Source organism: Mastigoproctus giganteus, chromosome 7 (assembly GCF_048544385.1).
Source record: "Mastigoproctus giganteus isolate SK-2022 chromosome 7, ASM4854438v1, whole genome shotgun sequence".
Lineage (NCBI taxonomy): Eukaryota > Metazoa > Arthropoda > Arachnida > Uropygi > Thelyphonidae > Mastigoproctus > Mastigoproctus giganteus.
The window spans coordinates 158369008-158396988 of NC_143581.1; the positions used below are offsets into that span (position 1 = coordinate 158369008).

General features: G+C 36.7%; 1 protein-coding gene across 1 annotated transcript in view; it reads right to left on the minus strand.

The window, feature by feature from the left end:
• LOC150083280 (murinoglobulin-1-like) overlaps positions 1-27981 on the minus strand; it is an 892685-nt gene that overhangs the window by 566126 nt on the left and 298578 nt on the right. Inside the window, exon 13 of the mRNA XM_090378459.1 lies at positions 22935-23258. Within this exon, the coding sequence (XP_090234585.1) occupies positions 22935-23258 (324 nt within the window). The remainder of the gene's footprint in view (positions 1-22934; positions 23259-27981) is intronic.

Consider the following 27981-nt stretch of genomic DNA (forward strand, 5'->3'; position numbering starts at 1 on the left):
TAATTTTGTTTTTGCTTTGCCTCACTCAAATGCAATGAGTGAGGGAGTATTTGGATCAATGTTTAACGCGTGGAAAAAGGATCGAAATAAGAATGTTGAAGGAGAACTGTTGCTGAAAACCAATCACAATATGTCTTGCAAAGAATTTTACGCAAATGCACTAAAAAAAAATTAAAAACTGTTAAAGAAAATTCACTCAAAAGAAAAGTATTGCAAGGTAAATATTTTCTTTTCAATAAAATAAATCAGGTGTACTGAAATGTATCATAAACAATAATGCAAAACATTTGATGTTAATATTTATAAAAAGTTTCCTTTAGTATTTACAACTCTTGCAATAAAATTTTCCAAATTAAAGCACAGGCTATGCTTCGGTTAGTTTTATTAAAATTTAACTAATTTTGCATTCCACGAACTTGTAAAAATAAACAAAATATAGAAATAAAATATTTCTTATTAAAATTGTTTTTTTTTTTTTTTAAAGATATAATGCAAGTACCCCAAAATGAGAAATGAATAGCCCAAACATAAGCACGAGTTCCCTGAGATCAAATTTTTAATCAGGTCACCCTACGTTACAGTGATGCTTCTTCTCCGACCGACTTCACAGTTTACACTAAGCAGTGACATGATGAGAGTCACGTGATATGATAATAGTGTGTTTCCGCCTTTAGTTTCATGTTTATATTTTGTCTGTAACTGTTTTTTTTTGTTTTTTTTAAATGCAACACAGGTAAAACACAGCATTTTTTAAATATAAATATTTAATTTTTTTATAAAATTAAAAAATTACAATAAACACTGAAATCCATTAAGATAAGAAGAAATGTTAGTATACCATAAGCCAAATTAAAAAAAAAAAAAAAAAAAAACTTTTTTCCAGAAATAAAAAATGAAACTGTGTCATGCAACTGTGTTTGTAACAAATTGTGGTGCAACCACTGATGGTTTAACACTTTCGATGCCAACTTTTCCAATTACCTTTTTGACCTGGGATTCAAAACCACAGTTTGGGTCAATCTGGATTGAGAAGGGCAGAGACATTTTTCATTTTCTTCTCACTATTACTGAATTATTCAGCTTTTCTGGTGATGGTTGCTTGACAAAATATCTGATTTTCCTTTTGTCAAATTGGAAGAAAACGTTCTAAAAATAGGGTGGCTCCCCTCAAAGTGGATTAAAAATCAGAAGCTACATACTTGCATGAAGAGGAAGCAGTTAACATGGTAAGCGAGTCAAATGCACAACTGTAACAGAAATAAAAATGTTCCTCTTATGAAGGAGAATGCCTTGAAGACTAGTTTTGGAGCAAGTTATCAACAGCCTTTCCTCACTTAGTTCATATAACAGAGCTGATAAGACAATCAAGTATAGAAATATTCTTGAGGAGAGTATAGAATTAATTCCATCCCACAGTGTGTGTGTGTGTGTGTGTTTTTTTTTTTTTTTGGTAGTTGTTGGTGCATTGGCTTCTATGGCCATAATGCACCTCCCAAGGTTTTTGCAGTACTTTGATCCAAGCCCAAGGCAGGATTCGAACCCGCGACCTTTCGGTTGCCAGGCAGGCACTTTACCCACCCGGCTAGTCCGGTCGGCACAGTGTGTGTACCAAGCAAATGATGTCTTTAAAGAGCAAAGAGTAGGTTTTTAGAGTGGAATTCCAGAACCTATGGAGAAAGTTTAGAATACTCCAATCTCTCACCAAATTACTTAGTTCATTTTGAATGAAGTGTTGCAACTCACATATATTTTCATGCTAGAAACAGTCACTATCACCACACACACACACACGTGGTGCTATCGTGATGTGATTGTGATTTGCAAGAATATTAGGTGGGTCGGAAAATTGCTAGCTTGGGGGGGGGATACACAGACTAATAGATTAACAATAGCCGCTGGCAGAGATAAAAGTGATTCTTGCACTACTTCTATTGAAATGCAATTGAGCAGCAGGCTGGAAAGCAAGGCAATGGGAAATTCCAGGACAGCTGGGAGTCATAGTGGAACAAGTAAATACATGGGCTGGGTTAGGGTAACAAAGAGTAGAAACAGGTGCATGTATACTTGCATGTACACCAATGCTAGGAGCATAGTTAATAAATTTGATGAGCTTGAAGTGCTAGACATCAAAGGCAGATATTGTTGGGATATCAGAGACATGAGCATTAGTAGATGCATATGATGCAAGAAAGTAAGCTTATGCAGCATCAGCCAAAAAAAAAAAAAAAAAACCACTTCCATTTCACCCCCTCCGTTCGTTCGAAATACCTGTCCAGCTGAGCCTGAAATTTATTTAGGCTATCAACTTCCACAACAAGGGATGGAAATCTGTTCCACCAACCAACTACCCGCTGGCTAAAGGCAAATTTTCGCACGTCTATCCTACATCTGTCTTTTCTCAATTTGAATTTATGCCCTCTCAGGTGATTATTCTGAGCAAGAGGAAGAATCCCATCAGCATTGAGCATGCTCAAACCATTCAAGGCTTTATACACCTCTATCAGATAATCTCACAGTGTTTAGTCTCCAGACACTGTAATTTGCAAAACTTAAGCCTTTCTTCGTAAGAGAAACCTATTTTTCCATTCACTAATCTTGTTGCCCTTCTCTGTACTCGTTCCAGCAGCTCTACATCCCTCTTGAAATGAGGCCTCCGGACTTGTATACAGTACTCAAGGTGTGGCCTGACCATTGCCTTATACAAGGGAATAATCACCTTCTTATCCCTGCTAGAAAAATTCCTGTATATCATTGACAAGACAGCATGAGCTACTCTTGCAGCCCGTCTGCACTGCTCAGAGAACTTCATATCTGCCTGCACAATTACCTCCAGGTGCTTTTCATTCTCTACCACTATCAGTGTAGTACCACAGAGTTGATACGTTGCTCTGGGGTTGCTGTTTCCCATATGTAGTACTTTACATTTGTCAATGTTAAACTTCATTTGCCACCTCTCAACCCATCTGCTCAACCTTTCCAGATCCTGTTGCAGCAGCATAGTGTCAGTAGTGTCCTTGACAACCCTGCCAATCTTTGTATTGTCTGCAAACTTGGACATTAAGCTTGATATACCATCATCAATATCATTTATAAATACAGAAAACAATAATGGACTCAACACTGAACCCTGAGGGACTCCACTAATAACATTAGTCCATGATGAGCAGTGTCCATTGGTCACCACTCTCTGTCTTCTCCCCCTCAACCACCCCTTTATCCATAGCAGCAATTTGCCTCCAATGCCACACTGCTCCAATTTGTGCAGCAGTCTTCCATGTGCAACAGTATCAAAAGCCTTTCTTAGATCCAAGTATATAATATCAAAGTTATTCCCTGCATCCAGTTCTTTTGTGACTGCATCATAGTATCCAATCAAATTGGTCAGGCAAGACTTCCCCTTAACAAAACCATGCTGTGTCCGAGCTATAACTGAAGTCTTGTCTAGATGATCCTGCAGTACTTCTTTAACCAGTGCTTCCATTAATTTTCCTGGAACAGAAGTTAAACTCACAGGTCTATAATTACTTGTGTCGGCTTTTGATCCTCCTTTGTGAATTGGGGTCACATTTGCACATCTCCAGTCTGTGGATATCTCCCCTGAATCCAAGGAAGCTCTCATAATTATAGCTAAGGGTTTGCTTACTTCCTTTGCTGCCTCCTTTAATATAACTGGATAGATCCCATCCACCCCAGATGCCTTTCTTGTGTTTATCTTTAACAATTTCTCCTCCACTTTACTCTCAGTTATTACAAGATTCTCTAGCTTACACCCAGAGTTGAATACACCTCTGCCATTTCCCTCGCTGAATAACTCCTTGTGTGTGAATGTCGATGCAAAATATTCATTTAGTTTGTTAGCTTCCTGAGCAGGATCATCAACAGTTGAACCATTGATATCAAGTGGACCAATCTGATTCATCCCCTTCCTACTAGAGTTTACATAAGTAAAGAACTCTTTGCTGATTTTCTTTGTATCCTTGCCAAAGATTTCTCGTAATCTGCCTTTGCCTGCCTAACCTCCTTTGTAACTTACAGATCAACTTGTATCTATCATAGGCTTCTATGTCACGTGTTAATTTATATGTGCATTTTCCCATGCATTTTTCTTCTCTGTCATATGTCTCATTAGTTCATCTGACATCCATTTAGGCCTAAACCTTGAACAATATTTCTTAGTTGGTATGTAAAGCCTAGTAGCTTCCAAGATAAGTTCTTTGAATGCTTCCCATTTTGAATTTGCAGTTGGTAACATCTTCAGTTGGTCCCACTCTATAGAATTTAAATACTGTCTCAGACCATCATAGTTGCATTTACGTTAGTTACCTCTGATGGTAGTTACCTCTTTGAGTAAATCCCACTTCAGCACACTGTGATCACTGCCACCTAGCGGTTCCTTTATCTGCAGATTCTTAATGGAGAAGAATCACTACTGATAATCAAATCAATAGCATTACTCCTTCTAGTTGCCTCCCGAACATGCTGATGTAGAAAATAATCATGCAATAAATCCACAAAAGTCTTGCTAGTGTGTGAGTGACCAATCCGCAAATTTCAGTCAATATCTGAGAAATTAAAATCCCCCATTATAAGACTCTCTGATGTACTGGCCCACTCTATTTCCCTGTACAGTTTCTTATTATACTCATCAGAGTCATTAGGCCTATAGCACACTCCTACTCTCAATTTTGATCTCCCAATGCTTATGTCACACCAAACTGACTCGACACTGCACTGTCCAGCGATGTCGACTGGCTTCACTTCCTTGGATTTTATGTGTTTCTTAACTAATAGCATAACCCCTCCTCCCTTCCTATCCTGTCTATCCTTTCTGTAGACGTTGTACTCCCAAAATTCCAGTTCTGCATTCCTTATATCTGTGTGACACCACGTCTCTGATATCCCAACAATATCCGCCTTTGATGCTTTGAGCAATACCTCAAATTCATCAAATTTATTTATCAAACTCCTAGCATTGGTGTACACGCAAGTATACATGCACCTGTTTCTATTTTTATCTACCCTAACACAACCCATGTGTTTACTTGTACCGCAATGACTCCTAGCAGTCTCTGAAATATCCTGCATCTTGTTTTTCAGGCTTCTGCTCATTCCAATAGAAGCAGTGCAAGAATCACTTTCACCTCTGCCAGTGGCTACTGTTAATCTATTAGTCTTTGTATCCCCCCAAGCTAGCAGTTTTCTGACCCACCTAACACTGCCTCGATAGCATCAGCAAATATTCTTGCACCCTTTCTATTTAAGTGTATCCCATCCCTGTAGAAGCAGTCTCTCCTGTTAACAAGTACCAGGTTGAAAAAAATTCTACCCCTAATACAATGTAGATAAATGTAAGTAAAGTTGCAACTGTCCCATCATGGCCAAAGGCCAGGAGCTTGCATCAGAATTAAATAATATTTTATATACACAACGATATAAAAAACAAAACTAAAAAAAAAAAATGTTACATGCCATCAAGACTCTCACATTATGCAAGTATTAACTGTGTTTACATGCTACATCATGTAAGGTTATATTTACAATATATATAATACACCTAATTCTGTTTTTACACGATAGATATGTTCCTGAAAAATACGTGTAAAAAAATTCGTGTAAAAAAAGACATTGTATTTATGGAAGAAAAGAAGATTGGTTCCGGATCTAAAAAATCAGTAAAAATAATTTAAAAAAAACATAAAAATATTCATTTTAAGCTTATTATTTTATTTCAACAAAATACACATGTAATAATATGTAATGAAAATGTATTAAAGTAAATTTATATGTATATAAAATGAAAAAAATTCTTCATTAACAAAAAAAATCTGTTTTACACATAACAAGATTTTATTCATTTTCACTTTCTGATAATAAACGGCGCATACGTTTGCGTACGACTGGAATATCACTGCTGTCACTAGAAATGTTGTGGACATCGTCTTTTTCCTCTATTAATGAAATTCTTTCTGTGATCTCTTGAGCAAAATCAGCACGAGTCTCCTCTGGTGCTGATGTTTCACCGGTTTTACGAACGAATTCAGTTATTAATCGTTGTGTTCGTGTTTTGGTTAGGGCGTTATATAATTCTCTGTAAGAGGCTGTCAACAACTTCAGTTCACGTTGAAACTTCCCAGCGCGTTCCTCACTAGGGTCATGTTTGACAAAATGATTACCTAATTTTCTGGCCAGTTCCAGACCTTCTTTTATTAAATCTGCATTTAGAACAGGATCAATTTCTTCATTATCACTACGTTCTGTGGGATAAGGAGTCCCAAGGACAACCTCTAATATTTCATCTTCGCTTAGAGCTTTGTCGGTTAACAATTGATCAATATCTTCAAACGATAGATCATCGAATCCTTCTCCACCAATTTTGTGTGCCATTGTAATGATGTTGGGAAATTCGGTCGTATTAGGGATGATGGGATCTTTGCTTTTTACACATTGTGGCCAAACCGCTTTCCAACATGCATTTAAATTTGCTGGTTTTAATTCAGTTAACGCTAATCCAACTTGATTGATACAATCCATAATTGAGAATTTCTTCCACACATCAACGACTGTCAGTGTTTCATCATTCAGTTTGTCCAAAACGTGTTGGAATGTTCGTTTTACGTAGTATGTTTTAATTGTCGCAATTATACCTTGGTCTAGCGGTTGTATCAAAGATGTAGTATTAGGTGGCAGAAATAAAATTTGTACGTTTGGGTGTTCCAAGACAGGATGGCCGGGTGCATTGTCAAGAATCAGAAGAAATTTAAATTCGAGACCTTTCAAATTCATATAACGTCTGACTTCTGGGGCGAAACATTTGTTGGACCATTCTGTAAAGATAGCAGTGGTCACTCAGGCCTTCTTGTTTGCCATCCCGTGAACAGGCAGTTTATTGATATCTACACCTTTCATTGAACGTGGGTTTAGGGCTCGATTTCCCAGCAGTGGTTTCAACATACGATCTCCTGAAGCGTTGGAGGAAAATAATAAGGTTACACGATCCTTAGCTACCTTAAAACCACCAGCAGTTTACTGCGATTTGGCTACATACATTCTGTTCGGCATTCGTTTCCAGAAGAAACCAGTTTCATCTGCATTCCACACTTGATCAGGAGTGTATCCTCCATCTTCAATAATTTTTGCAAGTTCCTGCGGGAATACTTTAGCAGCCGATTCATCTGCAGATGTAGTTTCACCTTTAATTTTTATGTTATGAAGAGCATTCCTTTTAAGAAACTCTGTCATCCAACCTGTACTCGCAGAAAATTCATACTTTCTGTTTAACTGAGATGAAGTGCTTGGCTTCTTTTCTTTAATATGTCTGTAAATTCTTAGTGCTGTTTGCTTAATGGCATTTCCATCTACTGGTACTTAATGGCATTTCCATCTACTTTTTTGTGACTGATCTTCTATCCATATTACTAGAGCCTTTTCCATTTTTTCTTTGACAATATCTCTTGTATATGATGATGAATTAACACTTACTTTTGTTCCAGAACATACAGACTTCCTAATTGCAGCTTCATTTTTCTTAATAGTTCTTACGGTAGCTTCATGTACACCAAAATGCTTTCCTACAGACGTAGCCCCTTGTCCAGTTGCAAGACGATCTAAAATTTGAATTTTAAGTTCCAAAGAAATCGCTTTCCTTTTCATTTTGGTAATAGGCGAATTATTCGACATTATATGAGGGCTACTGAAAAATATCTCAGTTATAATTAATAAAAAAAGGTATGAAAAATTTGTAAACTTACAATTTATTGACTATTGGCAAAATTAATAAATTTATATGTGCACAAATTTCACTAAAGATTCTTTCACTTTGAAATAGATCTTACCACTAAATGTCTTCCGAAGATACAATGCACGAATACCGTAGATGTGCACCAAATTCAATAAAAACGTTGATGATTCATAGATACCTAGACGTATACATTGGTAAACAAAAGCACGCGTTTCAAAACGCACACACTGGCTGTTATCCAATCTATTGGTGCGTGTAATATAGAAATGATACTAGTATGCCACAAATAAAAAAAAAAAAACCTTAGAAATCGTGTTAAATCAAAATGACTCGCGTAAAAAGAGAATCAAATATTTATTTTGAATTCGTGTTAAATCAAATTCGTGTAAAAAAAGTTCGTGCAAAAACAGAATTAGGTGTATACATGAATGGCATTTATACCATTTCTGCAGATACACAATAATGAGCTCTTGTTTAAAGACGGGTGGATATGGTGAGATTTGGCCAACCCCCCCCCCCCCACACACACAGCAAAATAAATTTTGTCATAGCACAGGAAAGCTTGGCAGATGGTGTGTAAAGAGGTACGAGCTTGTTCTTTATTAGCTCCTGGAATTCAAGTGAGCTACTAAGACATTTTTCTTATAAGTTTTATTGGTGCAAAACTTATTCAAGTTGGCATCGAGGTGCTGTACTTCCATTAGCCTTTAATCTGGGAGGAAGCAATCTGAGATTTGAAATATCTGATGTTTTAAGCAGAGCATTGGGAGTTGACCAAAGTTCTGGCTTGGGTAGTCATCAGTAACAAGAATCCCAAACGAATGGGGTTGAGATTTGGTCTGTGACCATCTCAACTGTGGCTACCAGTCACTGTACTTCAATAATATCAAGTAGTGGTGGGAGACAAGCTTTCCGGTTAGCCCATTTAAAGAGCCAGAATTCTGCAGTGAGGATTGGCTTCTTTGTTGTAGTAGCTGCTGATGCCCACACTTTAACTGCATAGAGGAGTGAAGTGTAAATTACTGTTCTAAAGAATTTCCTAATTATTTGAGGATCCTTGACATAGATTAATTGTTGTTGTTTAGCCATGGAAGAGAGGCTGCTCTGGATATGAGCTTGTCTACATAAAATCAAAGTTTTGGGTCAAATCAAATACTGCATGGGCAGAAGCGGCAAATATTACAATTCCATTGAGTGTTGTGGCTATCACTATAGGGGTTGGGGTTTGAGGGAAAATATCATTAGTTTTGTTTTTTTGTGGATTGATTGAGAGTACATACTGTTTGAGGTAAGAGGCAAGTTGATGAGACTATTATTAATACATGCTGTATCTTCATGTTGTAAGAAATAAGCATTAGAATTTTTATATCATCTGCATATGTGATGATTTTCCCATTGTTACATACAACAGGAAGGTATGATGAAGGTAAATAACAAGCCAGATAGGACTCTTCCTTGTGGAACAGAAGCAGAGATCACTTGTGCAATTGTCCATGGGCATCAATCTGTAATATCCTGTCGTGGAGAGTGATGCTATGAATCAGAGGATATTACCCTGGATTAGATAGTGGACTTCAAGTAAGCACAGGAGTGCTGACACATTGATGGCATCAAAAGCAACTTCAATATCTACATTGGTGTGAAAAACTTAAGGACCAACGCTATTTCTAAAGGTTACAACCACAAAATCTTTACTTAAGGTACTCTTTACTGATGAGAGCAGATTCCGTCTCAGCAGCGATTCTGGACGTCAGCTAATCTGGCAAGAGGTTGGCACACAGTGTCACCCTGCAAACATCAATGAAAGGGATCGATATGGTGCTCAAGGTGTTTTTGTCTGGGTTTATCTTGGATGGATGTACACAACTCCAGATACTGGAAGGCAGTACTGTAACTGATGCATGCTACTGTACTGAGGTAATCCTTCCCCATGTGCGTCTGTTCTGAGGTGCCATTGGCCCCGAGTTCATGTTTATGGATGATAACGCCACACCCCCACACACTGCAGCTGTTAATATGCTTTTGGAAAGTGAGGACATTGTTTGTATGGGTTGGCCTGCCCGTTCCACCGATCTAAATCCCATCAAACACATATGGGATGCTTTGAGCAGACACCTAGCGGCACGTCCACACTAGGGCTTGCATAAAACCGAGAAATTTCAAAACCGAGTTTAACCGAAGTTTACTCTTAAAACCGATTTTCTCAGACTTAGGGAAAATAATTAAAAGCTTATAACACAGGTATTTATTTTATCTTAGGTAGATTTTACAAATCGTAATCAAATCTTTTAAACAAAATCTATTGCCTCTTATAGTAAAAAAAATTTTTAAAAATTAAAAAATGCTCCAAATAATAATAATAAATAAATAAAAATAATGTCGAAAAAAACAGCTTTGGGAAATTACTTTACTATTCATTGCTCAGCATTTTTTCTGAAAATGATCCTTTAAAAAACACAATATATTAAGCATTTTTCCTGATAGACTTGACCTTATTTTTGTGTTAAAGAGACCAGTGATCGAAAACACTCTCTCAGATTGCACACTTGTTGGTTTAATGGTCAGCAGTGCTCTATAAACTTTCTCCAGCTTTTCACTTCTACTGCTAGTTGCCTCCAAAATTTTAAATTCTTTACTGATTTCCAATTCACTCAGATATTTTGAAGGCTCTTCAGTTAATCTCTTTATTACACTATCATACTCTCGCATGAGTGTATCTCCAACATCGGAACTAGACGAGTCTGTTTTCTTCTAAAAGAACAGTTCGTTTATTTTCAGTTTCTTCATTCAATGCCAAGACTCCTTCAGAATGTTTTGAAAATAATCTCTGATAAATCTCTTCGGCGTGCTTTTTCAAAACTTGCTTACTTGAAAAATCAAAAGTTCTTGAACCTGAATCTTCTTTCCTAAACTTTTTGGGGTTGTGTAGATAGCTCAGCAAAGCCACAGTTTGGCAATTTCGTCTTGCATTATAACACTGCAAAAGGCTTTGGTGAAACTTTAAACCAAATGGGTTTTCTGCTGTATCAAGCTTAGCAAGCAGAAATTCTATTGAAGACTCTGCTTTAAGTAAGTCTGTATCTTCTGAGGTTATAGCCTTCAGAATCATTTCAACTGGTCGCAAAGTTTCACATAGCAATTCAAGTATTTTCCTGTCATCGTCAGATACAGCTTCAGTTGACAATACTGCACATAGAGCATTTGGAATGCAATTTTTCAATTTCAAAAATCTCTCAATCATATAGAATGTGCTATCCCATCTAGTCTTGCAATCTAATATAAGTTTATATTCTTTCTCATTAAATTTTGCTTTAACAAAATTTTGTAATATGTCATTTTTGGTAGGCGATTTTCGAAAAAGCTTGCAAATTTTTCTGACTTTGTTAATAGTTTGTGCAATATTGGCCATTGGATTTAAGAAATAAATGAGCTCATCGGTAAAGTCAGTTTGATAAAGCATGCCTTGCTGTCTTTCTTCAACTTCATCATCACTACTTTCTTCATTATTTTCATTGTCTTTGGGAGACTCAGAGACTGTGGCACCATAATTGATTGCTTTTTCATAAAGTACATCTATAACTGACAGATGTATACAATGGGCTATACATTGTTGAAGATTAGATGTAATTTGATTCCAAACATAATCATCATTGCTGCTCCATCGGTGGTGCAGGCAACAATATCCTCATCCAAGTTCAAATCAAATCCCTTCAAGTGTCCATTCACAATTTGCTCAGTTCTTCTGCTATCAAGTGAACCATTAATCTCAATAAGACCTAACGACCAATGATTGTCTTTTAAATGCACATTTATATTCATATACCTTTTATTTTGTATAGACGTATATTCGTCCAAAGTCAATGAATACTGTGCACCCAAAACCAATGAATTTTTGAAATGCTGAATGAGTTCTTCTTTCTTAGTTTTATAATAATTCAGAACCATATTTTTAATTCCATTCACTGAGGCTGGTGGTAATTTATCTTATTTATTTCTCTGAAGGTGAAGGCTTGACTGTATAAACTCACTCTTGGCAATTGAATTAAAAGAAAATCCATCTAAAGCAGCTAATTTTGAAATCTCTTCTTCCAAAGATTTTTTAACAATAAAGTTTTCTAATGTTCTTACCATTTTTACGGGAGGTTCACTGTTATCTTGTTTAATGTCAATCTGATGCATTTTCTTTAAATGCAACATCAAAGATGATGTAGATCCTCCAGACAACTTCATTATCTTCTGACATTTCGAACATTGTGCTTCACTTTGCTTTTTCGAGCAAAATAATTCCACACATTTGATTTCATCTTAGATATATTAAGAGTAATAAATATTAATTAGTAGAAATTTATATCATCGACAATTTTAAATATAAATATTGAAGATAACAAAGGCACAATACTATGCGTCACTTCGCAAGCACTGAATGAAGAGTCTAAACGAGGCAAGTTTCAAAATTTTCACAAAAGAAATTTTTTATTTATTTACTTGCAATTTTTATTCCCCAATTAAATCTATTGCATTTTCAAAATTACATAAAAGCTAAATTTGGTGAAGCTGCTTTTTGGAGAACATTTGATTGCAAATTTAATAGGAATAAAGAAGCAAAAAACTTTCTACGATTGAAATTTGACGCAATATTCAGCGAATCTGTTTCTAGTGGGTAACCATCAATAAGGCGAGTTCCATAACTTGCCTGGCGAACAAGATAGATGGAACGGAGAAATGTTGAGCATTTTCCTTTACGCTATCGCTCCGACTCACTCAGTTGTAAATGAGTACACCTGTATCGTGCCATGATACAGGTGGGAAGATAAAAGGTACCCCTCCTAGATTTGGGCCCCTTGCCCATGAGATTCGTACTTAAACATAAAATAAAATAAAAAAACATGTTTAAAACATAAAGCAGTTGAACGATCCAGACAAATGAACAAACAAAAGGAAATGTGCGTAACAAAAAATTATATTCGAGGACTAACTAAGGAAATATTCAAATCCGGTTTTAGAAGCTCGGTTTCGGTTTTAACAATTCAATATGAAAACCGATTTAACCAGTTTTATAAAACAGGTTTGCAAGCCCTAGTCCACACCCACCAGAAAAAAAAAAACACAGCACTGGCTGCCACGATATCCCTGTATCATGGCAGCCAGTGCTATGTTGCCATTTTTGAATAAAGTCCCTCTGTACCATTTTGTTTCCGTTGTTGTTTCCTTCATCATTTCTGTACCTCACAAAGTTCCTTTGGTTTTCTTTTCCCACATCCACACCACTCCTATGAGAAGCTACAGGTGAAAACCTGACTGCTCCTTAAATTTTGCACACCACTGTGGGTACATGAGAGCGAGTTCCTCATGCCGTTCAAAAGCAGACAATACAGTATGTGGGGTTGCAAGGAGGTTTGTCACTGTCTGATTTTGGATGGCATGGTGGATCTGTAGCAGCTTATCTCCAAGGATGTGATTCATTAAGATAGGCAGCATAATTTTTTCCAGGATTTTTAGGAGTATTGAGGGGCTAGATATTGGCCGAAAGTGCTTAAGTAGAATGAGGTTTGGAATTTTCGGATGTGAACAAGGTAGCTGTTCCAGGCTTTAGGAGATTCTCGTGGTCAGAATTCCATTGAATATGGACTTGAGCGGTTGGAGGATGAACAGGCTGAGGCATTTTATCATGTATTATGGCACTTTAACAGCCCCAGTGGTTGCAGTCGCTGGAAGAAATTTTATTGCTGCTATCAGCGATTGTGTAGAGATGGTGATGGAATGTAGGATATATTGCTGTAATTCATGGTCGGGGGACACTGAAGAGGGTTTGATTTCCTTCTAGGCCTTTCTTTACTTTCCCTTTAGGCTTTTTTTCCTATCAGAGAGAGATTTGATTTTAAATTATTTACTCAGAAATACAGTCTGATTAGATAATGAACCTAGCAGGATATTTCAGAGACTGCTGGGAGTCATTGCGGTACAAGTAAACACATAGGTTGTGTTAGGGTAGCTAAGAATAGGAACAGGTTCATGTATACTTGTGTGTACACCAATGCTAGGAGTTTGGTAAATAAATTTAATGAATTTGAGGTATTGCTCAAAACATCAAAGGCAGATATTGTTGGGATATAAGAGACGTGGTGTCACACAGATATAAGGAATGCAGAACTCAAATTTGGGGAGTACAACGTCTACAGAAAGGATAGACAGGATAGGAAGAGGGGAGGGGTTATGCTATTAGTTAAGAAACACAAAATCCAAGGAAGTGAAGCCAGTCGACATCGCTAGACAGTGCAGTGTCGAGTCAGTTTGGTGTGACATAAGCATTTGGAGATCAAAATTGAGAGTAGGAGTGTGCTAAAGGCCTAATGACTCTGATGAGTATAATAAGAAACTGTACAGGGAAATAGAGTGGGCCAGTAAATCAGAGAGTCTTATAATGGGGGATTTTAATTTCCCAGATATTGACTGGAATTTGTGGGTTGGTCACTCACACACTAGCAAGTATTTTTTGGATTTATTGGATGATTGTTTTCCACATCAGCATGTTCGGGAGGCAACAAGAAGGAGTAACACTCTTGATTTGATTATCAGTAGTGATTCTTCATGCATTAAGAATCTGCAGATAAAGGAACCACTAGGTGGCAGTGATCACAGTGTGCTGAAGTGGGATTTACTCAAAGAGGTAACTACCATCAGGGGTAAAGGGAAGGGTTTTTGCTTTCGTAAAGGCGACTACGATGGTCTGAGACAGTATTTAAATTCTATAGAGTGGGACCAACTGATGATGTTACCAACAGCAAATTCAAAATGGGAAGCATTCAAAGAACTTATCTTGGAAGCTACTAGGCTTTACGTACCAACTAAGAAATATTGTTCAAGGTTTAGGCCTAAATGGATAATGAGACATATGGCAGAGAAGAAAAATGCATGGGATACATATAAATTAACACATGACACAGAAGCCTATGATAGATATAAGTTGATCTGCAACCAATTTACAAAGGAGGTTAGGCAGGCGAAGGCAGATTACGAGAAATCTTTGGCAAAGGATGCAAAGAGAAACAGCAAAGAGTTCTTTACTTATGTAAACTCTAGAAGGAAGGGGATGAATCAGATTGGTCCACTTGATATCGATGGTTCAACTGTTGATGATCCTGCTCAGGTAGCTAACAAACTAAATGAATATTTTGCATCAACATTCACACACGAGGAGTTATTCAGCAAGGGGAATGGCAGAGGTGTATTCAAATCTGGCAGTAAGCTAGATAATCTTGTAATAACTGAGAGTAAAGTGGAGGAGAAATTGTTGAAGATAAACACAAGAAAGGCACCTGTGGTGGATGGGATCTATCCAGTTATATTAAAGGAGGCAGCAAAGGAAGTAAGCAAACCCTTAGCCATAATTATGAGACCTTCCTTGGACTCAGGGGAGATACCCATGGACTGGAGATGTGCAAATGTGACCCCAATTCACAAAGGAGGATCAAAGGCTGACACAAGTAATTATACACCTCTGAGTTTAACTTCTGTTCCAGGAAAATTAATGGAGGCAGTGATTAAAGAAGCTCTGCAGGATCATCTAGACAAGACTTCAATTATAGCTCAAACACAGCATGGGTTTGTTAAGCGAAAATCTTGCCTGACGAATCTGATCGGATACTATGATGCAGTCACAAAAGAACTGGATGTAAGGAATAACTTTGATATTATATATTTGGATCTTAGAAAGGCTTTTGATACTGTTGCACATGGAAGACTGCTGCACAAATTGGAGCAGTGTGGCATTGGAGGCAAATTGCTGTTAGGATAAAGGGGTGGTTGATGGGGAGAAGACAGAGAGTGGTAATCAATGGACACTGCTCATCGTGGACTAATGTTATTAGTGTAGTCCCTCAGGGTTCAGTGTTAGGTCCATTATTGTCTTCTGTATTTATGAATGATATTGATGATGGTATATCGAGCTTAATGTCCAATTTTGCAGACGATACAAAGGTTGCTAGTTGTTAAAGCCACTACTGATGCTATGCTGCTGCAACAGAATCTGGAAAGGTTGAGCAGATGGGTTGAGAGGTGGCAAATGAAGTTTAACATTGACAAATGTAAAGTACTACATATGGGAAACAGCAACCCCAGAGCAACGTATCAACTCTGTGGTACTACACTGACAGTGGTAGAGAATGAAAAGGACCTGAGAGTGGTTGTGCAGGCAGATATGAAGTTCTCTGAGCAGTGCAGACGGGCTGCAAGGGTAGCTCATGGTGTCTTGTCAATGATATACAGGAATTTTTCTAGCAGGGATAAGGAGGTGATTATTCCCTTGTATAAGGCAATGGTCAGGCCACACCTTGAGTACTGTATACAGGTCTGAGGCCTCATTTCAAGAAGGATGTAGAGCTGCTGGAACGAGTACAGAGAAGGGCAACAAGATTAGTGAATGGAAAAAGGGGTTGCTCTTACGAAGAAAGGCTTAAGTTTTGCAAATTACAGTGTCTGGAGACTAGGCACCGGTGACGTAATCTGATACAGGTGTATAAAGCTTTGAATGGTTTGAGCATGCTCAATGCTGATGGGATTCTTCCTCTTGTGCAGAATAATCACCTGAGAGGGCATAAATTCAAATTGAGGAAAGACAGATGTAGGATAGATGTGCGGAAGTTTGCCTTTAGCCAGTGGGTAGTTGGTTGGTGGAACGGACTTCCATCCCTTGTCGTGGAAGTTGATAGCCTAAATAAATTTCAGGCTCAGCTGGACAGGTATTTTGAATGAACGGAGGGGGTGTAATGGAAGTGGGGTTTTTTTTTTTTTTTTTTAGCTGATGCTGCATAAGCTTGCTTTCTTGCATCATATGCCTCTACTAATGCTAATGATAATGCTAGAATCATTTGGTAAAAATTAGAATCACTCAGAGCTTCTCCATACTGACCAGATCTGATCAGTATGCATATTCCAAGACTGGGCCAACTGTAATTGAATAAGCACATAAAAAAACAGCCCAAAGAGAAAATAAACAAAGACCTAGAAGAAAATATAGTTTAGTTTATTACTTAACAAGACTAACCACTAATATGATAATTTTGATATAGGACGGATATCAGATACAATTTAGATTTTAATTATGTATCCAATTATATAATAATTTGGATATAAGATACAATAATAGATAATAAAATCAAATAATATTTTTAGCAAGAACAGTTTTGTTATTCAAAAATTTAAAATAAAAAAATAAATTTTTGACTACCACACTTCCATTGCGTAATGATGACTAAGAGAAATCGGTCTCAGAAAATTAACACAAAAGCAGCAGACATGGTAAATATTTTGTACAAACACATATGGAACTATAAAGAAATCCTTACAGCTATACTACCTCACTTAAAAATCAATGATGCAGTTCACAAATGAATACTACGCTGATATTCATTTTTGAATTACACAAAGTACACCCACTAGAAGGTGTACTTTGTATATTTCATTAACCACTCCTTAATATCAAAACTAAATTTCTCATAAAGACTTTTAAGACTTGTCTCTGTTCTATGTATTTCAGATTTCTATTCAGAAAAAAAACTTGAGAGGTAGTCTGTATTTTGGTACATTATGAATATGTTCCAATGATGCAGTCATCTGCACAAGAGTTTAACTGTATTCATAATATGATCATTTGACCAGTTATTGTAATTATCACATCCTATTTTTCATATAAATATTTTAACTTTAACAAAAGCACAACTTGAGGTTTGTCTTTTATTATTGAATTTAATGGAATCTTATCCTTGGTGAAATGAAAGCAGCCATTTATTGAACACCCATATGTGGTACGATCAAAATGTCTAGGGGACTGGCTTTTTATCTTGAAACTATACTGTCAGGGCAACTTGTTGCAAGAGATTTGGTGGTTCATCTAGACATATTAATGCATCAATTACTAATTTTTCTCCAGTCAGTCTGAATATGAATAAGCACATGTTGATCACAATAGAATCTCATTAACATAAAGCTCAAGGGACCTAAATTTTTGGGTATTGTAATAACAAGGTCTGCCACATATGTCAAATCCTGATCATTCTAAATAATATATATCCCTTATTATTAACTTAAGCTTTGGATAACAATAATAAGAATAATATTTCATTCAGATTTTCTTTTATTTATAAGAGAAGCAATAAGAATAGAAACATAAATGAAATGAAAATAACATAGTGGTATTACATAAACTAGTAAAAGCCCAATTGTTATTAATTTTAAAAGGAAACATGAAACCAATTAACTCTTTAATAAATTAATTTAAAGAAAGAATCCAATTTCATTTGCACAGTTTGTCTTATATGCATTAACATTAGTAGAGGCATATGATGCAAGAAAGCAAGCTTATACAGCATCAGCCAAAAAAAAAAAAAAAAAAACCCTTCCCATTTCACCCATCCATTCACTCCAAATGCTTGTCCAGTTCTGCCTTGAGCTTATTTAAGTTTTCAACCTCCACTACGACTAATGGAAGTTTATTCCAACTATCAACCACCTGCTGGCTAGAGACGAATTTCCACACTTCTATTCTACAATTGTCTTTCCTCAGTTTGAATTTATGCCCTCTCAGGTGATTATTCTAAGCAAGAGGAAGAATCCCATCAGCATTGAGCTTGCTCAAACCATTAAATGCCTGATACACTTCAATTAGATCATCTCTCAGGTGTCTATTCTCCAGACCCTGCAATTTGCAGAACTTAAGTCTTTCTTGGTAAGAGCAACCCTTTGTTCCACTCATCAATCTCATTGCCTTTCTCTGTACCCATTCCAGCAGCTCTACATTCTTCCTAAAATGAGACCTCCAGACTTGTATGCAGTACTCAAGGTGTGGCCTGACCATTGCTTTATACAAGGGGGCAATCATCTTCTTATCCCTGCTAGCAAAATATTTGTGTATCATTGACAAGACATCATGAGCTATTCTCGCAGCCTGTCTGCACTGTTCAAAAAACTTCATAATCAACTGCACAATTACCTCCAGCTATTTTTTATTCTCCTCTAACCTGAGTGTAGTACCACACAGTTGGTACGTTACTTTGGGGTTATTGCTACCCATGTGCAGTACTTTACATTTGTCAATGTTAAACTTCAGTTGCTACCCCTCAGCCCATCTGCTCAACTTTTCTAGATCCTGTTGCTGAAGTATACTTTCATTGCTGTTATTAACAACCTTGCCAACCTTCATATCATCTGCAAACTTAGACATTAAGTCTCATATACCTTCATCAATATCACTGATAAATACAAAACACAACACTGAACCATGGGGGACTCCACTAATAACATTAGTCCATGAAGAGCAGTGTCCATTGACTACCACTCTCTATCTTCTCCCACTCAACCATCCTTATTTCCTCTGTCCCCGACAGTGACTCGACTGTTGGGGAAAGAGGAAATATGCTTCATAAAAAGGATGGTGGAAAAAGTTGGAGCAAAGGTTGATATTATAGAGCAATTATCATCTTTTTAACAGCACAAAAGGTGAAAATTTATATACATGTTGTTACTAACAATATTATGATATCATGAGTAGGAGATACCCATTGTTTGTTGAGATTTACTCAAAAGTACAGAGCAATATTGAGAATAAGTTGCAAGTTAGGATTGAAACTGAAAGTGTCTGTAATTCTGCCCAGACACAATAGGAGGAAGTATCTAATGAGAGCCTTGTCAATCAATTCAGCCCTGGAGAGACTGTAAGGCTGACTAGATAGAATTTTTCTCAGTATGGTCAATGCTAGTTAATAGGATATATTATTTTTAGATGGATGGAGTAAACTTAAATAGAATGGGTATAAGCACATTTGCTGATGCAAATATTCTTGTATCCATTCTTGGTACTTGCTATTGAGGCAGTGTTAAGTGAGTTGGAAAAGTACTAACTTGGGGGGGGGGGCAATACAAAGACTAACAGTTTAACAGCAGCCACAGGCAGAGGTATAAGTGATTCTTGCATTGATTCTATTAGAACATGCAGCAGCTTGGAGAGCAAGGTTTTGGGGATTACAAGGCCTGCTGAGGTTCCTCATGAAACAAGCAAATACACAAGCTTTCTTAGGGTTACTATGGGTAACCCTAACAAAGCCCATGTATTGTTAGGGTTACTAAGAGTAAAAACAGTACAAAGTACACGTGTATACTAATACTAAGAGCAAAGATTATAAATTTTATGAACTTAAAGTACTAGTTAAGTTGTGTTATGTTATGTCTGAGTGATACTATGTCTCTGACATGGTATCACTCAGACATAAGAGATGAAGACTTTGAATAAGGAAGTACAACACGTATAGAAACGACACAGATATATATGTATGTATGTTATAGAATGCAGCACCAGGAATATTAGATAAACTCTGCCATGATTCTCTGTACAGACTGTGTTTTACAGAGTCTGTAAAACAGGCCATTGTGTGTGAGTTGAGTGTTGTCTGTGCATAGTGTATAAAAGATCTCTGAAGTGTTGTTTGGCCTCTTTGCCAAAGGGAAGGCTGCTTCCCAGTGCCCATCCCTGGCACAAGCAGGAGTCTCAACACTGTCTACCCAGAGAAGGATAAGATCCCATACCTATTGGAGATAGTGCAATACCAGTGGAGAAAATTAATCTGCTTTCTAAAGAATTACCAAAGGATTCACTCCAGTGGACTATCTGTCTACTGCACGAAGTATTTACTCTATGCAACCATGTTAAATTTCACTTGCTCACTCTTTAATTTTACTTAATTTTTTTATTTTTAATTTTAATTCAAATTTTAATTTGATTGCTTACAAGTGAGCAATCAAATTAAAGTTGGCAACACTGCTTTCAGTTATTTGTTTTTTGACCTTGAGAACTCCATGCAGCAGTGTTTATCAATGTGAGCTTAGTTTATTTTTGAAGTTGTTAGGTCAAACTTGTGCTGAAAAGTGAGCAAAATGCTTTCACACAAGTGTTTGAACAATCCGAACTTATTTTTTTATATTTGTGGAAGTTATATAGTCCTCAAGAAAAGATAAGATACTACAGAATTTGAAAAAAATGTGTATTGTGTTTATTTCGCAGTGAAACTCAGTGACCAAGATAAATAATGTGCTCCACATAAAGTTTGCATAAAGTAATATAAATGACTTAATGAACTATTTAGGAATTAGTTACACTCCTACACAGTGGAGACTTTTTATTTACTCATCAAATAGGAGTCTCAAATGTTTGTTGTTATTTGGTTTTTAGGAGCATTAGCAACTAAGGCCATATTGCTCCGGGATATGCGATGGTCATTCCACATTCTCCGTATTTGGTGGTGACGGGCTCGAACCCCGGTCTAATCAAGAAGCGTGTGCTACGCACTGCTGCTCCTTCCCACCTGGCTACGGAGGCGCCTGTCTCAAATGTGTGTTGCTTCACAGTGGAAATAAATATGGGTCAATTCCAATAGTTCACTCTGTGCATTTGAAAGAAACATATGAGAACTTGAAGAAGTTGTTAACAAATATTAAGTATGAAGAACATGGCTGGTTAGTCTGTGCTGACTTTAAAATGATAGGCAAGTTACTTGGACAGAAATCAGGCTACACAAAAATGCCTTGCTTTTTATGTGAGTGGGACAGTCAGACAAGGAGTAAGAACTGGGATGTCAAGGTCTGGCTAAAGAGGGGCAGTTTTTCCTGGATCAAAGAACATAGTTCATAAACCACTGGCAGACCCCAAAACTGTTCTCCTTCCACCCTTATACATCCAACTGGGTTTGTTGAAACAATTTGTGAAAGCTTTACCTGAGGAATGTTCCTGTTTCAACTATCTTTGTACTAAATTCCCATTGATCACCTAAGAGATGCTAAAACAGAGTATTTTTATTGAACCTCAAATCTACAAATTTTGAGGGAACTATGAATAAAAGAAAAAAACAATCTTGGATTAGCTTCAGGTTTGTTGTTGAGAACTTCTTTGAGAACAACAAGGATCCAGGCTACAACAATATAATTGAAAATATGTTGGCAAACTTCAAGAAGCTGGATTGCAACATGAGTGTCAAAGTACATTTTTTACACTCTCGCATTGATTACTTCCCATAAAATCTGGGAAGTGTTAGTGGAAAACAGAGTGAAAGGTTTTACTAGGACATTAAAGACATGGTGATGAGGTACCAGGGAAGGTGGAATGTCAACATGATGGTTGACTACTGCTGGATGGCGAAGAGGGACTGTAAATTAGAAGAATCTGCAAGAAAATCAAAGAAATGAAAATTAGAGCCATCATAGATCAGTTTTTAAAATGAGAGGTGAGTGGTGGCTTTTAATAGTTTTTTAAATGTGTATTTAAATATAAAAGTCTGGTAAAAGTAGCATTTTGTTATAATTTCAGTGCACAAATTCGGCCAAAATCAATAAAAATTTTATGAAAAATCAAATTTTCTTTCGTGATTTTTGAAGAAAGCTGATGTGATGGAAACAAATGGAAGTCATTTTTGAAATCACCATTAGAAAATGATTCACAAAACATAAGTGAATTTTTCAAAATGCATAGTGTTATCCTTGCTCACTTGCAATGCATTCAAGATACTTCTTTATTTAAGTTCTTTATAGCTGCAGGTGGGATTTGGTTCAAATTCAACTCTGCAGGTGGGGAGTCCACCTGGAATTGTTATGTTTCTCAACCGGAATTAGGCCCTTTCATCTAAGGGTCCAATTCCAGTGAGAAACCTAGAGGTGGACAATCTATCAAGAGATTTTATGCTTTAATCAGAAAGTCAAAATCCAACACAAACTCCTGTTAAAAGAAGTCTCTCCAGTGTCTCCAGGCCACCACACATTTGTCCTCAACCACTTAGATAGCTATTGTTACTGCCATTTTTAATGGGTTTATATATCACATCAGCAACTCATGCCATATTGCACAAGTAAATCTTGTCTGTAGAAGTAAGTATTCACAAGTTGATTTACATTGCTGTGTACTGAGATAGCAGTGCTAGGATCTCATTAATCGGTTGTGTTATTTGTTGGCCATTACTATTATTATTATTCCCTATTGGCAGGATGGTATTTTTTTGTGGCTGATTAAAATAATCAGATCAAAACATAAAGTTAACTTTTAAAAAAATAAAAGCACTATGAATTGGATAACAGTTTGGTTTATAATCAAACTATTCTCTTAATATTCGTTAAAGCTATCAAATGTTAATAGAGTCATGTATCAGGCCTATATACTTACTTTATTTGACAGGCAATGACTTATTTGAAACTCACGAGCATCAGCAATAACTTCTCCATCAGGTCTTATATAGAATACAAGAAGTCTTGCAACAGGTGACATTGTTGGTCTAGAATCAAAAGTTAGTGTAAATTCTCCAATATGAGAAGGTAATGTGACATTGAAATTATCATCAAGTTCAGTTTCTCGTTTCTGTACTTTTTCTACACCAGGAGAAACTTCTTCAAATATAAAGGTATCATCTGTTTCATGACTTTTATCATCAGCTAGGTTGAAAGAACGAAAGTGTGATCCCTGCTGTACAATCCTACCACGGGACATCACCTATAAAATAACAATAATCTGATTCTGCTGAGATTAAGAAAAAAAATATTCTATTAATGCCATCCAACTAATTTCAATAATAATAATTTTTGGCATTGTCTCTCTTCAACTTCAGAATTACAATAATACCATAACTGGCAAATCCTCTAGACAAGAAGTGGATTTTTAACTTTTTGGAAAAAAAAAAAAAAAACTTTCATAAATCATGCTAAACAATTAAAAATTATGTAATATTATGAAGAATGTGCTTTTTCTGTAAATGCAGCTGAGGTGGAAATCTTTATGTTACAGCAGAGGCTCCATTTTTGTCCTGTTATGTAATGTTATTGTACAAAAAATGGCACCAAACCCATATGATTTGTGGAAGATAATGCTTTTTATACCAACAATGAAGTGTGGTGAGTGGAATGTGTCTTTATTCTATGTGAATATATCTTTGGAACTAAAGAGCTTCTTTATTCAACCATCTGAAATTTTCTGGAAATTATTCATTCATCCTTCACCCTGTAAAAGAAAGAATTGATGATAGAATAAAGAACAACATGATTACACTGAACAATTTGTTTTTTTCAAGCATATATATGGGCAAGTTCACTGCACTTGATTTCACCTTAAACAAAAATATAATACAGCAATACTGCTTGATTCTCTAAATTTACAAAAAATGTCTCACAACTGTTCAGAATGTTCAGTGATGGGTTCCCCTGAACACACTGGTGTTCAGGGGAATTCATGGCCTGACTTTACAGTGAAATGCTACGTTCAATATGAGTGATTTGTTCCACAACTTAAATGAATCTTACTATTTACAATATAAAAAATAAATAAAAACTACAAAGGGTAAACAGTATTATTATAAAGGTTAGTTAATTTACAGAAAAAAATGTTGCAAAAGTAACTAACTACATTAACAAAATTTTTGACAAATTATAGTGACAAAAAAAACATATCTCTAAAGTAACTTATTCTAGTATACATTCTTTATCTGAAAGTCTTTTAACTATCCATTCATTAATATTTTTCAGTCTGACTTTGCAAAAGAAAATGTTCATTTAGTTTCTGAGTGGGATGAAGCAAACGTTACTTTTGTTAATGCAAATCGCTCATGAGAATAACTTTATAACTATAACAAGTCTCCTTAAAAACACCTGAAAACAGATAAATCCTGTTTAATCCTAGGTATACTGATGCTTTCATCCATATTCAGAATTTTATTTCCTGAGTAGAAATTAAAGATTCTCTTATTTCTATACTTGTTATAAATGTACCTCTTTTTTAACATCGGCTGATAACCATTACCTGAATTAACCTTCTTAAATAATCTTAAATCTTTTCTTTGAGACAATTTTTTAAAATAAAACTTTGAAAATTTGATAACGTAAGGTATAACATAAAATCTAGATAGCGTAATATGTATCACTGCATTAGCTTAGTGTAGCATTATCAATTTAATTTATTAACCTCATTAATTTTCGTTGTTAATCAATTAAATTTTTATTTAAATGGAAATCATGCCCAGACTAGAGGGGCAAAGCAACAAGCACAAAATAGCGGGAGTGCTGTGGCTCAAGGGAGAACCGAAGGGGGCAATTCTCCAATGCATCACAGCCTAAAAAAATGTGCAACTTGTGAAATGTTTGCAGGCCTTTCTGAAACAGGACATGATCTAGTGAAGGAGCAGGATGTCTTTGTGTATCTGTTAGGTGCAGAGTATCATGAAATTAGGCACCAAATCAGCATTCTGATGGGAGTCTATGAGAGTTTGAAGAGTAGGGAAGACACACTCGAAGGAATTAAAATGGCAAGCCCATCAAACTCTCAGTTGCACAACTCAATGGCAAAGCTCACTCTTATGCATCAGGAAACACAGTGGCAAACTTCAGGGCAGAATGCACTGGTCCCACAGAACCTAGTTATTGTTGGTGACTATATTGTCATGGAAATGGGAAATATATTGTGCAAATAGTTGTGGAATAGGACCAGGGTATGTCTGCCAGGGGCACAAAATGACAACATTGTAGAGTAGATATCTTTCAAGGGCACAAAGGTGGTATTGTTGTAACGTTGGCACTAATAACATTAAGAGTAGGAGATCAGCAGACTTAGTTAACAAGTACAGGTATAAAAAAGTCACAAGTTAGGTTTAAATTTGAAAATGTCTGCAATTCTACCCAGACATGAAAAGAGAGCCTTGTCAATCAATTCAGCTCTGGAGAGATTGTGCAATACTCACATAGTAGAATTTTTCTCAGCATGGTCTGTGCTTGTTAACAGGAGAGATTGTTTCTACAGGGATGAGATACACTTAAATAGAAAGGATGCAAGAATATTTGCTGATGCCATCGAGGCAGTTAGGTGGGTCGGAAAACTGCTAGCTTGGGGGGAGGGATTCACAGACTAATAGATTAACAGTAGCTGCAGGCAGAGGTGCAAGTGATTCTTGCACTGCTTCTACTGGAATAAGCAGCAATCTTAGAAACCAAAGTTCCGGGGATTTCAAGGACTGCTGGGAGTCATCATGGAACAAGTAAATACATGGGCTTTGTTAGGGTAACTAAGCATACGAACAGGTGCATGTATACATGCATGTACAACAATGCTAGAAGTATAGTATATAAATTTGACGTGTTGGTCAAGACATCAAAGGCAGATACTGTTGGGATATCAGAGACGTGGTGCCACACAGATAGAAGGAATGCAGAATTGGAATTTGGTGAGTACAAGGTGTACAGAAAGGATAGACAGGACAGGAAGGGAGGAGGGATTATGCTGTCAGTTAAGAAACACAAAATCTAAGGAAGTGCACCCAGTTGACATAGATGGACAGTGCAGTGTTTAGTCAGTTTGGTGTGACATAAGCACTGAAAAAGCAAAAATGAGAGGAGAAGTATGTTAGAGGCCTAATGACTGATGAGTACAATGAACAACAGTAGAGAGAAATAGAGTGGGGCAGTAAATTAGTGTCTTATAATGGAGAATTTTAACTTCCCAGATACTGACTAAAGCTTGTGGGTTGGTCACTTGCACACTAGCAAGGCTTTTGTGGATTTACTGAGTGATTGTTTTCTACAGCAGCATGTTTAAGAGGCAACTAGAGGGAGTAATACTACTGATCTGATTATCATCAGTGATTCTTCATGCATTAAGAATCTGCAGATAAATGAATCACTAGGTGGCAGTGATCACAGTGTGCTGACATGGGATTTACTCAGAGATGTAACTACCATAAGGGATAAAGGGAAGGATTTTTGTTTTTGTAAAGGTGACTACAGTGGTCTCAGATAGTTTTTAAATTCTATACAATGGGACCAACTGATGATGTTACCAACAGCAAATTCTAAATGGGAAGCATTCAAGGAATTAATCTTGGAAGTTACTAGGCTTTTCATACCAACTAAGAAATACTGTTCAAGGTTTACACCTAAATAGATATCAGATGAACTATTCAGACTCATGGCAGAGAAGAAAAATGCATGAGATGCACATAATTCTGAGGTGGCAGAGAGGCCTATGGTAGATATAAGCTAGTCTGTAATAAAGTCACAAAGGAGGTTAAGCAAGCAAAAGCAGATTACGATAAAACTTTGGCAAATGATGCAAAGAGGAATAGCAAACATTCTTTACTTATGTAAACTCTAGAAGGAAGGGATGAATCAAATTGGTCCACTTAATATCCATAGTTTTATTGTTGATCATCCTTCAGAGATAGTTGACAAACTGAAACAGCATTTTGCATCAACATTCACACATGGGAAATTCTGTAGGGAAGTGGAGGCCAGAAGCTTATCAAAGTAGCAGGGAGTTAAATGATTTTGTAATAACAGAGAGCAAGGTGGAGGAGAAATTGTTGAAGTTGAACATAAGAAAGGCACCTGGGTTGGGTGGGATCTATCAAGTTATATTAAAGGAAGCAGAAAAGGAAGTAAGCAAGCTCTTTTAGTCATAATTATGAGAGTTTCTATGGACCCAGGAGAGGTAACCATGTACTGGAGTTGTGCAAATGTGTCCCCAATTCACAAATGGGGGATCAAAGGATGACACGAGTAATTACAGACCAGTTAGTTTAACTTCTGTTCCAGGGAAAATAATGGAGTCACTGGTTAAAGACACACTGCAGGATCATCTAGACAAGACTGCAGTTATAGTTCAGACACAGCAGGGGTTTGTTAAGGGGACGTCTTGTCTGACCAATTTGTTTGGATACTATGTGGTCACAAAGGAATTGAATGCAAAAAATAATTTTGATATATACTTGGATTTAAGGAAAGCTTTTGATACTGTTGCACATGGAAGACTACTGAACAAATTGGAGCAGTATGGTATTAGAAGTAAGTTGCCACTATGGATAAAGGGATGGTTCAGTGAGAGAAGACAGAGTGGTAATCAATGGACACTACTCTTCATGGACTCATGTTATGAGTGGAGTCCACCAGGGTTTGGTGTTGGACCCATTGTTGTTTTCTGTGTTTATCAATGATATTGATGAAAGTATATCAGGGTTAATGTTTGCAGATGATACGAAGGTTGGCAGGGTTGTTAATGACACCACACTACTGCAACAGGATCTAGAAAAGTTGAGCAGATAAGCCGAGATGTTACTGCATGCGGGTAGCAGTAACTGCAGAAAGTGTAAAGTGTAGTGTTCATTGTCTAACAGCCCAAGGGGTTTCCCCCATCTCCGTGTTGTGTACTCTGTTTGTGAAACACAGAACACTGTGAAGGC